General features: G+C 60.4%; 1 protein-coding gene and 1 long non-coding RNA gene across 2 annotated transcripts; one reads left to right on the top strand and one right to left on the bottom strand.

Annotated features, from left to right (window-relative positions):
* The first annotated feature begins 356 nt into the window (after positions 1 to 356).
* On the top strand, positions 357 to 2,078 carry LOC132657275 (uncharacterized). The gene is made up of 2 exons (XR_009595164.1): positions 357 to 541; positions 983 to 2,078. It is a non-coding gene; the product is annotated as an uncharacterized LOC132657275 (long non-coding RNA).
* A 15-nt stretch (positions 2,079 to 2,093) lies between these two features.
* TEX29 (testis expressed 29) lies at positions 2,094 to 14,161 on the bottom strand. The gene is made up of 5 exons (XM_060394226.1): positions 14,078 to 14,161; positions 12,624 to 12,734; positions 5,749 to 5,818; positions 4,832 to 4,995; positions 2,094 to 4,113 (listed from the first exon to the last, which is right to left on the bottom strand). The coding sequence occupies exons 1-5, from the start codon at positions 14,133 to 14,135 to the stop codon at positions 4,073 to 4,075; spliced, it is 444 nt and encodes a 147-aa protein (XP_060250209.1). The 5' UTR covers positions 14,136 to 14,161; the 3' UTR covers positions 2,094 to 4,072.
* Positions 14,162 to 15,891: the final 1,730 nt, after the last annotated feature.

Below are 15,891 nucleotides of genomic sequence, written 5' to 3'. Positions count from 1 at the left end.
CCTTGGGGACGTCCGAGGAGGCTCTAGGCTGAAGGGGCCTCGCGGCTCGGGGGCGACGAGCTGAGCCGGGCCCACCTGCCTCCGCTCCTGCCCGCCCTGCCCGCGGGGCCCCAGCGGGCCAGCGCTGCTCTCACAGGCACGGGCGGCGCCGCCACAGGGGCCTGCGTCTCTACGCTCCCCGGCGGAGCACCCGGGCACGCAGGGGCCGAGACGGCGGAAGCGCAGGGGCCCCGTCTCCCCACAGGCCCTCTGACGGCCCCGAGGCCCGCCGTGCAGCTCGAGCCTCGCCGGCCAGGGCGCGGGCATCTCGGGCCGCTCCCGCGGCGCCGGAAGGGGCGGGCCCTCCCGCTTCCGGCTTCCGGCTTCCGGCAGCGCCGCGCCCGCCGGTTCACCGCCGCTCCAGCCCTCGTGGGACTCAGTGCCCCGCCTCGAGGGGCGCCGCCCTCTGACCCCGCCCGGAGAGCCCCCGCTTCTCAGGACCCCCGTGGGCACGCAGGGCCTCCTCCCGACCTCAAGGCCCCAGCCGCACCCCGTCCTCCAAGTGAGTCCCTCGTTACCGTCCTGGGCTCGCCGTGGGCGCCCGCGGGCCGTCCCCCTGCCCCTGCCCGGCCTGCCGCCCCGCTGGGCAGGGCGTTTCCCGCGGGAGTTAGCAGCTGCACCGCCGCCGCTGTGCCCCCGGGCGGCGCCCGGCATCCCCGGGGGAGAGCTCTGGGTTTCCCTCCATCTCACCGAGAGCCTGGCACGTGCGGACGCTTCCTGGAAACCAAATCCTTCATTCAACAGAAAGGACTGATTTCCCTGCTGCCCCCAGACAGGATGAAAAATTCTGCCTGGGCTGTGGGGACGGACGGGACTCCCACCCGCCCAGGCATCTCCACAGCCTCGCCTGCTGCCCCTGTGATGCCCCAGACACCCCGGGCCAGCAGGCCCACGCTGAGCGTCCAAGCCTCAGCCACTCGCTCTGGTCCCTCTCCATGTCCAGACGCGTCCGTGACCTGGAGACACGACGCCTCTCCCAGGGCACCAGCCAGGCTCCAGAAGGAAGAGGCCCCCACGTCCCAGGTGGCTCAGCTGGTGAAGAATCCGCCTGCATTGCAAGAGACCAGGGTTCTGTTCTCGGGTCGGGAAGACTCCCCTGGAGAAAGGAACGGCTACTCTGTCCAGTATTAGCGCTTCCCTCGCGGCTCAAAGGGTAAAGAGTCTGCCCGCAATGCAGGAGACCTGGGTTCGATCCCTGGGTCGGGAAGATCCCCTGGAGAAGGGAAAGGCAACCCACTCCAGTACTCTTGCCCGGAGAATCCCATGGACAGAGGAGCCTGGAGGGCTACGGGCCATGGGGCTGCAGAGACACGACTGAGCGACTTCACGTTCACACTTTCACCACGCGGAGGGGGCACAGAGCCCTCTGCTCTCAGAGTGACCTTTATCCTAAGTGAGTGCATGAATGCTCAGACACTTCAGTTGTGTCTGACTCTGTGACCCCAGGGACTGTGGCCCACCAGGCTTCTCTGTCCACGGGATTCTCCAGGCAAGAATCCTGGAGTCGGTTGCCATGCCTTCCTCCAGGGCATCTTCCCGACCTAGGGATTGAACCTGCGTCTCATGTCTCCTGCATTGGGAGGCAGGTTCTTTACCTCTAGCAACAAACCCCCCACTTAATTCCTAAAACCGCACTATGGAGATGAGAGATGAGGATTCATTTTTAAAACCCACTTGCTTGCAACCTAGAGACAAGCACAAGAAAAGCCAGACTGGAAGTCATCACGGGAGGGAAGAGAGTTTTGAGCTGAAGAAAACACTCTGACTTGAATTCTCTTCTTTGTGGAGAACTGACAGCCGCCTCTGTGTGGATCAGACCCAGAAAGCTGCTGCGTGCCGGCGGGTGGAACAGCCACGCCTGTGCCCGCAGAGAAGGGGGCGCAGGCTGACTGCGTCGGGCTCTTACAGGCACTGGAGCCAAATTAGGACTTATCAGCACGTTCATTATCTAAAAATAAACCAGCTTTTCTTTGCTTCATCAAAAGATCAGATTATAGAGTACACCGCCTTACTTGCAGAATAAAGTGTTTTTATTCTTAGACAGTGAGGACAATGAGAACTGTTACATAACCTATCAGTGTGTGGATGGGCCAGTTACGGAAGCGGATTGTTCCTTGTGATGAGGGCTATCTGGTTTCCCCGCTGAGGAGGGGCAGTGGACAGCCGTGGAGAACACACAGTCCCGAGATTCAGGATGCAAAATAGGGCGCGGCTCTTGCCAGCCTTCTAGAGCGGTGGCTCTCTGCAGGATGGCTGCTTTCCCTCAGACACCCCGAGACCAGGGCTGGTACCCCCTCCACCCAATCCGCAGCCAAGGCCCCGCATTCTGTGCATTCACAGAGCGGGCCTGCCCTCCCCCGGCCCTGCCGGGGGTGGGCATCCTTCTGACCCCAGTGGAGAGCAGAGCTGAGCCCACCTCCCACCCAGGGAGGTCGCTATGGTGAGGAAGGGGTGGCCACACCGCACGACCGGAGGGACCAGCCATCCCCTCCAACGCCGGCCATCACCCCAGGGTCCCCGGAGCACCTGTGCTCCAGGCCGGCTGGCTGCACCCTCGGGGGGCTTCACGAGCGCCCTTCGTGGCCCACAACCTGCTAGAACAAGTCACAGAGCTCAGGGAAGCACGACTCCCACTATCACAGGTTCATGAAAACAAATGGACGCGTCTCTTCCTTTCTAGCCAAGGCAGGCACACGAGATGGGGTGGGAGAGTCCACAGGTGGCGTGGCCCTGTCCTCAGGACACGTCACCCCCTGCCCCGTCGATGGGGTCCCTGCCCGGGGCGCTTGGCTCAGCCTCAACCTCTGAGTGTGTGCGGTGGCTTCATCACAGACGTGACTGAGTCGATCCCCGATCTCCAGCCCTCTGTTCTCCCAGAGGTCAGGCTGAGATCCGGCGCTGGTCTCTGTGTAGGGCCAGTCCCCCACCCGAGTCACCGTGTGGGTGTGACAGCCCCATTGCCCTCTCCCCGTCACAAGACACGCCTATGCTTGGGACACTCGACGGCTCAGCAGGGACCTCCCAGGCACCAGGTCTCTCTGGGCTGAGGCCAAGTTCTCTACTACCCAGGTGGGTCCTGATCAGGTTCCCCAGAGGAACAGAATCAGCCCGAGACCGACCGACTGACTGACTCACGGGAACTGGGGGCCGACACGTCCCGAGACGAGCAGGCAGCCCTGGCCCAGCAGAGTCTGTGCCGCCTGCGCCAGGCTGCGTCCATCAGGCCCAAGACCCGGGCGGAGCCATCTCAGCTCAACTCCAAAGCAGGAGAAAGATGGTGTCTCGGTTCAACGGTGGTCAGGGAGGGCATGAGGAATTCCCTCAACGGGAAGGCCAGCCTATTCCTTCTTCCTTCTGTTCAGGACGGACTGCAGAGGCCCACCCAGGGAAAGAATCTGCCCACCAGGCGGGAGACCCAGGTCCCATCCCTGAATCGGGAAGATCCTCTGAAGAAAGGAGTGGCACCCGACTCCAGTATTCTGGCCTGGAGAATCCCACGGACAGAGGAGCAGTCTGCGGGGCTGCAAAGAGTCGGACACGACTGAGAGACACTTACACCCTCACCCTCACTAGGGAGGGGCTGTGGTCCCCTCAGTCCACCTCCCCCACCCAGCAATCTCATCCAGAAACATCCAGAATAACATATGACTGATTCCCGACACCCAGCGGCCCCTCCAGCTGAGACGTAAAATGGGCCAGGCCTGACCTCCCAGCCTGTTTGAGTGACCACCCGTCCCAAGCCTGCAGCCCACCCTGGGTGGGGTGAGCCGGCGCCATGGGCTGCCTGGCCCAGGTTGGAACAAGCCGAGCGTCGAGAATGCAAGCTCCTGGGGCCCGGTCTCAGCTCAGGGGTTGCTCCCTCCTGAGGCGGGAAAACAAGCTTCGGGCACCCAACACAGACCACAAGCATTTCAAAATACCTTTTTTTTCTCTCACCGGGTGGTCACTCCACAAAATATTTCGACGGCCGTTCCCCGGCCGCCCCACCGCGGTCAGAGTTCCTCTCGTCATCACTCAGCCTCTGTCTCGCGCCTCAGTCCTCTGTTTCCTCCTCCTCTGTTATTACCAGACTCACTGGATTTAAAGATAAAACAGAGAGAAGTGGGTTTAGAGTGGGACTCTTGGCCACCCCAGGGGGAGACCCTCCAGGGCCTGTGGACACAGCTGCAGGGACGCAATTCACGCAGAAGCGCGCTCGGCGGCTGGGTCTCTGCCTCCCCCGCCGGGTCTCTCCACTGAGTGGGGCCGGAGCCTCTGCAGCCCCTGGGGAGCAGCCCTACGGGGGGCCAGCGCCAAGCCGGCAGGCGCCCAGGGCTGCAGCCAGGTCCCGGAGGACGGCCGGGCAGGCCGCTCACTGCTCCTTGGGACAGTGAGGGCCCGAGGCTGATTCCCACCGACCACGGCCTGGGACAGCTGGTCACCGCTGCCGCATCTCCTCGAACCTGCGGGGGGCTCTGGCCAAAGCCGCCCGCCTGCTAGGGCAAGAGGCTTCCTGGGAACCCACGCCGGCAGGACGCGTCCCAGCGGTGATGCTCTGAGCCTGCCGGCTTCAGCCAGCGCCCAAGAGAGGTCACCCCGCTGCCCCACGCCCGCCGCCTGCCAGGCCTGGGGGCAGGAAAGGGAGGATGCTGTGGACAGAAGCCATGCCTCCGGCGGAGCCCACCTCGCAAGCCCACCCTCCTGGTCAGACAAGACAAATCGCGCTTCTGTTCAGACTAGCAGCCGAGCAGCACACACGGGGGCCGGGGTGGAGGCCGAGGGTCTCTAGCAGAGCTGCTCTCGGCTGGCTTACCGTCCTCTGTGCCGCCCTCCTGGGACGGCGGCATCTCCATGCTTGGGGCCTGCGAGCCCGCCCCCACGTTGCTGGGGGGCTGTGTCTCCACCTGGACGCTGGACTCGACCGACACAGGCGCCTCCGTGGGGACTTCCTTTTCTCTCCGGCTCTCCTGGATGACTCTGATGAGCAGAGAGAGAAGGATGGGGACCCCGAGGGGCCACCCGGCCTTGCGCTGGGACGCAACCGCAGCATCACAGTGTTTGCGACCCTGCCCTCGGGTTTGAAGGAGAAACGCTCTGTCGCCTCAGCTTTGTTTCACATGAGCTCCAGGCTCACCGGGTGAGTGGCACCCAGGCTCCCAGACACACAGGGAGCAGGCCGGGTGTGCGTGGCCCACAGTCACGGCCAGGCCGGGCCACAGAGGTGCCACCTGGCTCCACTTGGAGGAGGAACATGCTTTTGCCTCGCCGTTGGACAGAGTGGTTCAATCAGCCTCACGGGCTTTCATTCATGAGACAGGGGCTGGGACCCCGAGTGCAGGCTGCAGTCCGGCCCTGCCTGTGGACCACGGGCAGCTGTGGGGCCTGGTGGGCATGTCCTGACCACTAACATGCACCCCAGACGTGGGCCTGAGCACACGCCTGCCACGGGACGGCCACGGGCCGAGGGTGCAGCCGGGCAGCCTGCAGACCGGTGCCTGCTGGCCGTGAGGCTGAGACGCGAGGATCCAGGCTGGCAGCAGTGTCCTTCAGTGCCCCTGGCATCCGCCCTGAGGGTACTGGGCAGGAAGGCGCGCACCCTGGCTGGCTCCTGCCCACAGACGGCCCTCCTCGTCGCCCGCACCGCAGCAAGGCTGGGAGCCGCCTGCCCACAGCACCCTGCTCCTGTCCCCCCGGGCCCACAGGTGATGTTCAGAGAAGGAAAGCGCTGACCTGTAAATGATGGTGATGACAAAGGCCCCGGCGATGATCACGATCAGGGCAGAAAACACCTGCACGTAAGCTGGAAAACAGTTCCTGGGCGTCACTGCGGGCCAGCGTCTCCCCAAAGCTGCCTGCTTCCCGCCGCCGGCCACGCCCTCGCCCGGCTCAGCCCTGGGATACGGCCTCTGCACCCTCCTCCCCCGGAAACGCGTCCAGGAACCCAAGCGGGCCCTCATGGGGGCCGCCGAGAACTGTCCCGAGGACAGTGATGGGGAGGGCCGTCCATCTGTCTGGATGTCTGTCCAAACATTCTGTCCCTCTGTCCTCCAGCATCAGCAGCACCCAGCCTCCTGGGACCTGGGCTGCCCCCTGCCCTGGCCTCCCTGGAAATGGCCCCTCAATACGCAGGTCAGTTGTCCCAAGACACTAGGAGGCACTTTCAGGTGACAAATTCCACAGGTCTGACTGCAAATTTCATGGGCCAGGCGCTCCTTTATCCACGAGCGGTGGCCGCTGCCCTCCGTGGCTCCCACCTTCTCTGGACTAGCCCCCAAAGGAAGGCCCAGTGCCTCACAAGGTGACTCAGGGCAACCAGGCCCCCGAGTGTCCCTGTGCAGGAGCGCCCCTCACAGGTGCGAACTCTCATCCTCTGTCCACTCCTGGGAGGGAGAGGGAGGGCGGAGTTGGGCAACCCCCAGGCCTTCTGGGGCAGGGGGTAGTCCTCCACCTCGGGGGCCCTCGTGGCTCCCAGGCTCACAGGTGGGTCCAGGGGGTCAGCCTTCCCTACAGACTGACGCTGGGCCTCCTTCCGCCAGCCAGCTCGGGACTGGGATGACTGAAGGGCAGGACCCACGTCCCTGGGGCCCAGGAGCTCCGCGTGGAGGCACTCGGACCATCTCCCCCTGGTTCTGTCCCCGCGTTCTCGTGAGGCTCAGGCCAGGATCTTAAGGAGCGAGGCCTGACCCCGGCTGGGCCATCAGCATGCTCAGACGGCCTCCTCGCCGACGCTCTGCCCCTTTCTCCAAGCGAGGGAGCGGCCGGCTGGCGAATGCCGACCCGACGAGGCCTCCTCGCCGACGCTCTGCCCCCTTCTCCAGGCGAGGGAGCGGCCGGCTGGCGACTGCCAACCCGACGAGTGACACAAGTGGCACGCCCTCTTCAGTCCCCTTGCTGCCTCTTCCCTCTGAGCCGTCTGCCCCTGACCCAGTCATAGCATCATCAGACGGCGTCCTCACTGGTGGTTCCTGGGGCCGCAGGGTCCCGGATGTGGGGCTTGAGTCAGGAAACGGAAAGAGGCGATGCCACACAGCGCGGTGAGCAGGAGCTGAGCATGGGCAGGCTCTCACGAGCGAGTTCACAGGCAGAGGCCGTGGGGGTGCCTGGGGGCAGCCGCCGCCCTGGGACCATGACCGGGTGGGAGCTTCTCGATGGAGGCGCCTCCTGGCAGTTGGCTCCTTCCTGTCCCCGATGCCTTGGCCATGGAAAGGCGCTCCCCTGGGCTCACCTCCTCACCTCCAGGACTGTGATAACCTGCCTCGCGTTTCTCACCCCCGGAGTGAACGCAGTGGTGTAGACACTCCGCGGTGACCTCTGAACTGGGCATTGCAGGGGGACGCGACCTCCAAGGTCAGGGTCACTGCGGCTGCGGCCCAGCTCACGGTCCGGCCGCTGGCCCCAGGGAAGAGCATCTCACAGCATCTCACAGCTGTGAGCCGACCTGTGGCAGGGAGCAGGCTTCTGTGCACACCCACTGCTGACCCGCAGCAAGCTGAGAGCCTCAAAGCAGCTTGTCCAGCCCCAGGCTGGCCTCAGACGACCACCACCTCCCGAAAGCTTGACTGTGGTCTCGTGAGCCACCTGAGCCCAAACCACCCAGCCAAGCCTCTGAGTCACTGCTTAAAGCCATTAAGCTTGGGTAATTCATCACCTGGTGAAAGATAACTAATGTGGGGCTGTTCCTAGACCTCAGTGCAGTCAACGCGCTTTAAACAATGTTGAATGAACGGAACTGAACCAAGTCTAACAGTGAACTGGGAGCTTCCGAGCGACAAGAGGAAGCCCCTGGGGGCTCAGATAGCAAAGAATCTGCCTGCTGTGCAGGAGACCCAGGTTCAATCCCTGGGCCAGGAAGATCCCCTGGAGAAGGAAATGGCAACACACACTCCAGTGCTCTTGCCTGGAGAATGCCATGGACAGAAGAGCCTGGTGGGCTACAGTCCACGGGGTCACAAAAGAGTCGGACACGACTTAGCGACTAAACCACCATCCCCCAGGGAGGAGAAGGCAGCCCACACATTCTTGCATTCCAAGGAGCAGCTCTTCCTTAGTGTGATTTGTGTTCCGTTTCATGAAAGAAATTGAGAATCTATTTGTGTCCTGGTTTATGAGAGAAATTCAGAACCTAAATGTGAGTGGACCCCTGTTAGAGAGACACGTGGATCTAGTCGGTGATTCAGTTTTCAACTGTCAGTTGTATCTTCTGTATCTTGGCTCAAGTGCTTTTCTTTCTTGAGGTCGAGCTCCTGAAGGCTGAGACTGAATCTCAGCGGTTCTCTCTGCACAATCTCCAGCCAGCAACCATCAGTGGCAAGCAATATGTGTGATTTATCATGTAACACATATTATGATTGATCACTCAGAAACAGCAGCAATTGAAAAAAATTTTTTGGCAAAGCCTCCCCCAGATAGTTAAACAAAAGTTTTGAAATTGTCTCAGCACGTCCCATGAAGAAACTGAAGTCACACATTTAGGGGAAAAAAATGACAGGTTAAATAGTGCGCCCGAGACTCAAGGCTGAGGACTGAAAGCAAGTCATTCTCTTTGAATTCCCATTTCTTTCTCAAAGATCTAATGCTAATTCCCCACGTTCGTGTTCTTAATGATACAGATTACGCCATAACACAAAGTGCACTTCAAACCAGCCAATTTAAGAAGCTGGTGAAAGGTTTTCATAACATGGAATTATGAGCACAAAGGGCTCATAATACCCTGTCACGGAACACTACAACTTACAGCACAAAGCTTCACGTTCACGAGAAATACTGAGGACACAGCGAGAGCCCAGGGCAGGGCTCACTGCCCAGACTCTGCCCACAGATGGGCCACGCTCGCAAACACGAGGGAAGTTGGAAGAAAAGGCCCAGCCCACAGGACTGAAAGGATGGAAAGAGGGTCAGTCCTCGCCTCCAGGCAAAAAATGACATACCCACTTGTAGAACAATGAGCCCTCTTCAAGGACAGAAAATTCCTGGGTTTGTGTTCTTTTCTAGGTTCCTTAGGGACACTAATAATTTAGGTGCAAAAAAGAATAAGGCTTATTTTTCAAATAAGTGATAGGCACAAGGTGATGGTACTAATTTACATGATGTCTCAAATACAAACATTTACAAATGGCCAGCTCACACCACGAAACTCTGATGAGAAGATGCTCAGGGACGGAACAGATGAAAGAAGAAAAAGCATCAGCTTGAGTTTCTCTTCTCTCACTGGCTGCGTTCTTCCTGGAAGGACCCATGTCACTGCTTTACGCTGTTAGGCTCCATTTCATTAGGATGTGAGCAAACAGGGATAATTAACGGCCACAACAATGACGTGATGCTGGGAAAGATTGAAGGCAGGAGGAGACGGGGACGACAGAGGAGGAGATGGTTGGATGGCATCACCAACTCAATGGACATGAGTTTGAGTAAACTCCAGGAGTTGGTGAGGACAGGGAGGCCTGGCGTGCTGCAGCCCATGGGGTCACAAGGAGTCAGACAGGACTGAGCGGCTGCACAGCAAAAGCAGTGACCTGTCCTGTGACTTGACCTGGGAATTTCATGTCTTTGCATCTTTATATATAGAAGATTGAAGAGCAAACCCACTACCCTTTGGATGTGAAAGTTTCCTGCTTTTTAGGAGTTTCCCACAGTACATGTCTCAGAAGAACTAAGCTGCATATGTGCTTAGGACACCAAAGTCCTCTAGGAAGAGAAACTCCATGATGGAGATGAAGTGAGCCAGACTGGCTTCTCTCCAAATAGTGAGACGCGTCCAACCACTAAAACCGCAAAATGGCAACAAAAGGATGAAGAACGCAAAAAGCGGCAAATTACAGTCGGCTGGAAACAATCAGAGGCAACTGTTGAAATCACAGCGGCTGAAGTGGTTGATAGCAGCTCGGGGCAAACATCAGGCTGATCAGAAAGCTTCGAGGGAAAGCCTGGGGAGCAGTCCGTCTCCAGGGAGACTTGGAGAGCTGCGATGTAGCCCTTGGAAGGCAGGGAGAATCCCTAGGAGAGCAGAGGTGGTCCCAGGCTCACCCTGCTGGCTGACCTTCAGGTTCCGTGCAAGCAGGAAGCGGAGACTAAGGCAGAGCTGGGGACCACCTGGGTGACGCAGGGTCCCAGCCCACACACAGGGCCTTTGGTGGAGACTGGGAGATGACCTCCGGGCGTCTACAGAGGTTTCTGTCCAGACACAAGCTGACCACTAGGCTAACCAAAGCAGAGCCTTCAGTGAGCACACACTGCAAAGAAGACAGACGCTACAGAATCAACTTAGAAAAGTCATTGGTAAACAATGACCTGGCCCCAGCGAGAGCTTTAGGAGGCAGGAGAACCTGGTTTTCAGAGTCGCCACATTATATAATTTAAATGTCTGATTTTCAACCACCACAACAAAGGCTATGATACCTGCAAAGTAACAAGAAAATATGGCCATTGTACATGATGCGAAAAAGGCCATCAATAGAAATGGTCTCTCAGGAAGCCCAGATATTAGATTTACTGGGCAGAGACTTTATTTTAAACAGGCTCAGAGAACTAAAGAAAGCCATATCTGAAGAACAGAGTATGAGAATGATATCTCACCAATAAAAAGAAATTATTTAATTTAAAAAAGACCCAAATAGAAATTCTGAGGTTGAAAGTATAATCCTGGAAATGAGAGTCTCACCAGAGGAGCAAACAAAAGAAAAGATGCTCAGTCGTCCCTGAGCATCTTCTGATCAGTTTCGTGGTAGGAGCTGGCCATTTGTAAATGTTTGTATTTGAGACATCATGTAAATTAGTACCATCACCTTATGCCTATCACTTATTTGAAAAATAAGCCTTATTCTTTTTTGCACCTAAATTATTAGTGTCCCTAAGGAACCTAGAAAAGAACACAAACCCAGGAATTTTCTGTCCTTGAAGAGGGCTCATTGTTCTACAAGTGGCTACGTCATGTGGTTGATTTGAGCCACAAAAGAAAAGAATCGGCAAAGCCAAAGATAAGTCCACCGAGAGCATGCGGTCTGAGTATCGGAGAGAAATGGAGTCAGGAAAACTTCACAGAGCCTCAGAGATCCGTGGGACACCACATCCAGTCGTGTCCAACTCTGTGACGCCGTGGACTGCAACACGCCAGGCCTCCCTGTCCACCACCAGCTCCCGGAGTCCACTCAGGCTCATTCATGTGCATCGAGCCGGGGACGCCCTCCACCCACCTCAGCCTCTGTGGCCCCGTCTCCTTCTGCCTTCAACCTTTCCCAGCATCCGGGGCTTTTCCAGTGGAGTGTCCCAAATATGCAGCCTCTTTTCTGCCTCTTTTTTGAGCTGAACTGACTCCTCTTTTGCCCTAAATACCAAATCTTCACCCCAAGGGAAGACACTGCTCCCCATTTGACTGAACCCAAATCTCGCCGATGCTTTAGCTTCTTGAACGGTTTTGCCCGGAACATCACTTTCTTGAAGGTGCTGGAGTGACGTGTTGAGTGGGATTGCCTGCCCCGCGGGGCAGTGTGTCTGACTTCCCGGCTCCAGGAACAAGAAGGCAGGTCTTCAGGGTGGGGGACTGAGCCCCCCTGGGACCACAGAGGAGACCTGGCTGGCCGCAGAGCGCAGCATGCCCCTGAGGGGCGAGGACCCGAGACACATTTCCCAAAGTGTCCAAGCTGTTGAGGGTCCGAAGCCAGTGCCAGGGGCTCTTCCTTGCATCCGGTGAGGCCTCCTGCAGACTGCCTGCTCCCGAGACCATGTGCCCTTCCCCAAAGTCCTCAAGCCTTCACCCCTGCTTCTAAAAGGGAGGCATACAGGCTAGGAAAATGCATCTACCACCAAGTGGAGCTTGAGGGCTTGGAGACACTAACCCAGACGAGCCCAGAGGCGGAAAATCCAGGAAGCACCATTGCAGCGTCCCTTGGGATCCACGCACTGTGGCTCGCCTCCTCCTCCCCACCCCCACCCCTGCTTCAGGCACCCCCCCCCCCGAGTCCTGCTTCTCGGTGTACCCCCCCACTGCCTGACCTAGGGGGTGCGGCCACTCCCCGGCTCAGGCCCTGCCCCTCCTGGGCATCCCTGCCAGTCTTACCCTGACCCCCAGGTTCGTCCCTGGGCTCAGGATGGGGAGCAGAATTATGTCCGGTTGACGTCTTATTCTGACCCGACGGCAGCCCGTCCTGGGCCCTTGTAGCCACGACCCCCGCCAGGTCAGCTGTGTCCCTGCACACGGTGCCAGGGGCCCCAGCCCGAGCCAGCTCTTTCTGTGGACCCGGTGGGTCCAGCTCAGCCCTCTACGCTCCCAATGGAGGGAGCTCAAAGAAGCCTCTGCAATAGCACGCAGGCCCTCCGGGCAGCGAGCGCTCTCCGCGGCTGAAGGCCCCTAGCCAGCCCCTCCAAGCCCTCTTTTTCTGGGCGGCACCAAGCAGGGTGATGCGGCCAGGGGACGTGGAAGGAGGCCCATCCTGCAAGGAGGACCCGGGCGAGGGGGCTGTGCTGACCCGGGCCCGCGGGGGCTGTGCTGTCCTGGCCCGCGGGGGCTGTGCTGACCCGGGCCCGCGGGGGCTGTGCTGTCCTGGCCCGCGGGGGCTGTGCTGACCCGGGCGAGGGGGCTGCGCTGACCCGGCCCGCGGGGGCACACTCACTGGGCACGGCCTTCTCGTAGCAGATGCCTTTATAGAAGCAGCAGCCAAGCTCCTTGCAGCGGTCCCTGCTGACGTTGTAGTCGCATATGTCGTACAGCGGGATGTCGCACACTGCAAAGCAGACGCACGGAGGTGTCAGCCTGCGCCTGCAGCCCTCGCGGACTCGGAGGAGTGCAGGGCAGGCAGGCGCGGTGGGTTTTGCTACAGTCTTCACTGCGCGTCACACAGACCTCACTCTGAGAGTCCGATCTGCAAAGAATGCAATTTCTGAACAAATTAGCGTCAAGTTAATTGCACAGGATAACTCGGGGTCCTCCAGTGACTAAGGAACTAATGCATCTCGGCAAGACCTCGCCAGGCTCCAAGTTCCACAGAGAGACCGGGAAATAAAGGTCTGACACCGTCAGTGCCCGGGAGCTGGGGCAGGAAGTGTTACCAAGTCAGGTTTAAGCACAGGGTGTGTGAAAATGATGATGCCGTGGGTCATTTCAGAATTTAGAAGTCCGCTGAGAAGGACAGAGCTCAGGGCCTGGGTCAGCGTGGGCTGCACGGATGGGCAGGACCCTCAAGGGCTGCAGCTGCCCCACTGGTCCCCTCCCCGCCCTCCCCGGGTCTGGCTCCTGCAGTCAGGAGGCCTGCATCCTGGTTCCCAGAGGTGAAACCCGGGCTTAGAACGAGTCCAGAACCCAACGTGCCTCGAGTGTGAGAGCTACTCATGTCCTGCGGGCCTGCATCAGGGCTGCCCAGACAGACGGGGGTGAGGCGGCTCCCCATATAGAAGGGAAGGGGGTGAGGGGGCGGGCTCCCCAGACAGAGGTGGGGGGACGGGCTCCCCAGACAGACCTGGGGGGCAGGCTCCCTAGACAGACCGGGTGGGGGAAGGCTCCCCAGGGACAGGCTCCCCAGACAAATGGGGGGATCAGGCTCCCCAGACAGACCCAGGTTGGGGGCAGGCTCCTCAAACAGATGGGGGAGGAGGGCTCCCTGAACAGCCCAGGTGCAGGAGGGTATCAGGGTACCCGGGTCCCAGGCAGAGGGTCTCCTGCGGGGGAAGCCCACTCGGGACATCCCTGGGAAACCACGTGTAAGCCATCTTAGGGGTTTCCTTTATGTCCACTCTCCAGGCGGTGAAGTAAGGGCTTGGGGACCGCGCCTGCTCTGACACGGCCTTCCTGCCTTGGGAGCCTCTCTGACCCCGCCTCGGCCCGCGGCCCCGCCCTCCGGCTCAGGGGCTCCCCGCCCTCCCGGTGTGGAGGCCGCGCTCCCTGGTCCCTGGGCACGCTGGGGCGAGTCCTCCGAGGGTCCCCTGGAAGGGTCACTCGATGGAGAGGGGGGCGGTGCGGGCGCGGTTGCAAAGGCCCCTCGCTGTCGGTGTGTCCCCCATCGTTGGGGACGCCCAGCCCCCGCCCACCCCGGGCCGGGCCGCCTGCCGCCCCTGCAGCTTAGCTAGTCACCTGCAAACTTCTTCAGGAGGTGCGAGGGGGACTTCTTGAACTCGGGCGCATATCTCATCGTAGCAGCTGAAGGAGGGCCGAGGGGTCACGGGAACCTGGGGGAGAGAACTGGTCAGCTAGGAGCTCCAGTGTGGCTGGCGCGGGACGGGGGCGGCCGGCGGGGGCCTGGCCACACCTGGCAGGCATGTCCCAGCCGAGCCCCAGCCACGCGCCTCACGACAGGCTCCACGTGCACAGCAGCGCTCGGACCAAGCGAGGGACTGGCCAGCGCCCCACCCGCCACGGCTCCCGGCCAGGGCAGGCCCGCCTGCCGGCTGTGACGTCACACAGGCCCCGTGACGTCACACAGAGGCTGCGCAGGGCGGAAGCGGCTGGGGACCCCACCCCTAGCCCCTGCCTGCACGACGCTGGTCCAACTGCCCAGCCAGTCTCCTCTGCAGAACCGGTCCCGCAAGGCTAAGGCCGCGAGGCCCTGGGGTGAGGCAGGCTTGGTGAAGCTGAGAGCCCTGGAGGACCCCGCTTGCCTGTGGACAGCACGCAGTTCAGTTCCGCCGCTCAGTCCTGTCTGGCTCTTTGGGACCCCGTGAACCACAGCACGCCAGGCCTCCCTGTCCATCACCAACTCCCGGAGTTTACTCAAACTCATGCCCATTGAGTCGGTGATGCCATCCAACCATCTCATTCTCTGTCGTCCCCTTCTCCTCCTGCCCTCAATTTCCCCCAGCATCAGGGTCTTTTCCAATGAGTCAGCTCTTCACATCAGATGGCCAAAATACTGGAGCTTCAGCTTCAACATCAGTCCTTCCAGTGAACACTCAGGACTGACCTCCTTTAGGATGGACTGGTGGAATCTCCATGCTGTCCAAGGGTGGCAGACAAGGAGCCAGAGATCAAGCAGGAGCGGGCAAGCGGGTCACATGGGGGCTTCAGCCTTCACACCGCACACGTGAAGCCAGGCAACAGAACAGGGTCTGTGCAGAGCAGAGTGAGCTCTGTTTTCACAGCATCGTCCTGAAAGGCCGTCAGGAGGCAAGAGTCAGCCGGGGACAACGCAATCACCCAGGGAAAAGTAAACGAGGGCTATGGCCGAACGCGTTTCCTGCTGTTTTAATTACAGTCAGTGACTGGTAGCCCGACTGGACTTGGCGGGAGGGGAAACCAGGGTGGAGGGGTGGGCCCTGGGCTCCAAGTGGACAGGCAGGCCAGCACAGGTGCCGTCCGGCCAGGGCTGTGGTCTCCACGAGGCTGCAGGGTGGGCCCTGGATGGAGCGGCCTTGGTGCGTGGGGACAGGGGTTGCGGGTGGGAGAGGGGGTGTCAGGGTCCAGGGGAGGAGGGGACAGAGCAGCTCCAGCCCAGCGGGTAAGGACAGGAGGCAGCAGGAAGGCAGGCTGATGGTGGAAGGGAGGCTCACGCTGGGAGCTGTGGCCCGCGGGGAGCAGGTGCTGAGTCCAAGGAAGCTGAGGTCACTGGAGGTCAGAGCCGGATGTGACGAGGAGCGGGGAGCCCCGGGGAGGGGAGCAGGCAGTCAGTCGGCTGGGGCCGGCTCAGGGCCTCTGGGGCAGGGCCACCTTGACCAGCGCTTGGCGGGGCACCAAGCTCGCCCCAGCTCCTGCGAGATGAAGAGGCTTTGCTCCCCCACCCCCCGACCACGAGACCCAGCCTCTCTCGCCCCGGTTTCCTCACCTGAAAACAAGGTGATGATACACACACAGGCATGGGACTGTCCCGTGCTGGGTGCCCCATAACGAGCCCACGTCCAGGGGCTCGGAGGGTCAGGCCGGGCGTCCAGCAGCGCCCGGGGCCAGGCAGTCCC

This window comes from Ovis aries, chromosome 10 (assembly GCF_016772045.2).
Source record: "Ovis aries strain OAR_USU_Benz2616 breed Rambouillet chromosome 10, ARS-UI_Ramb_v3.0, whole genome shotgun sequence".
In the NCBI taxonomy this organism is placed as follows: Eukaryota; Metazoa; Chordata; class Mammalia; order Artiodactyla; family Bovidae; genus Ovis; species Ovis aries.
The sequence above is the reverse complement of the archived record's forward strand: the minus strand, read 5'-3'. Positions and strand labels throughout refer to the sequence as shown.

Bases quoted from the DNA above. Each gene is read 5' to 3' on its own strand.
- TEX29 (XM_060394226.1), bottom strand. From the start codon at position 14,135: ATGAGATATGCGCCCGAGTTCAAGAAGTCCCCCTCGCACCTCCTGAAG. The intron at 5,819-12,623 runs GTGAGTGTGCCC...ACTGTTTTCCAG, and splicing joins CTACGAGAAGGCCGTGCCCA to CTTACGTGCAGGTGTTTTCT. The intron at 4,996-5,748 runs GTCAGCGCTTTC...TCTGCTCATCAG, and splicing joins GTCATCACCATCATTTACAG to AGTCATCCAGGAGAGCCGGA.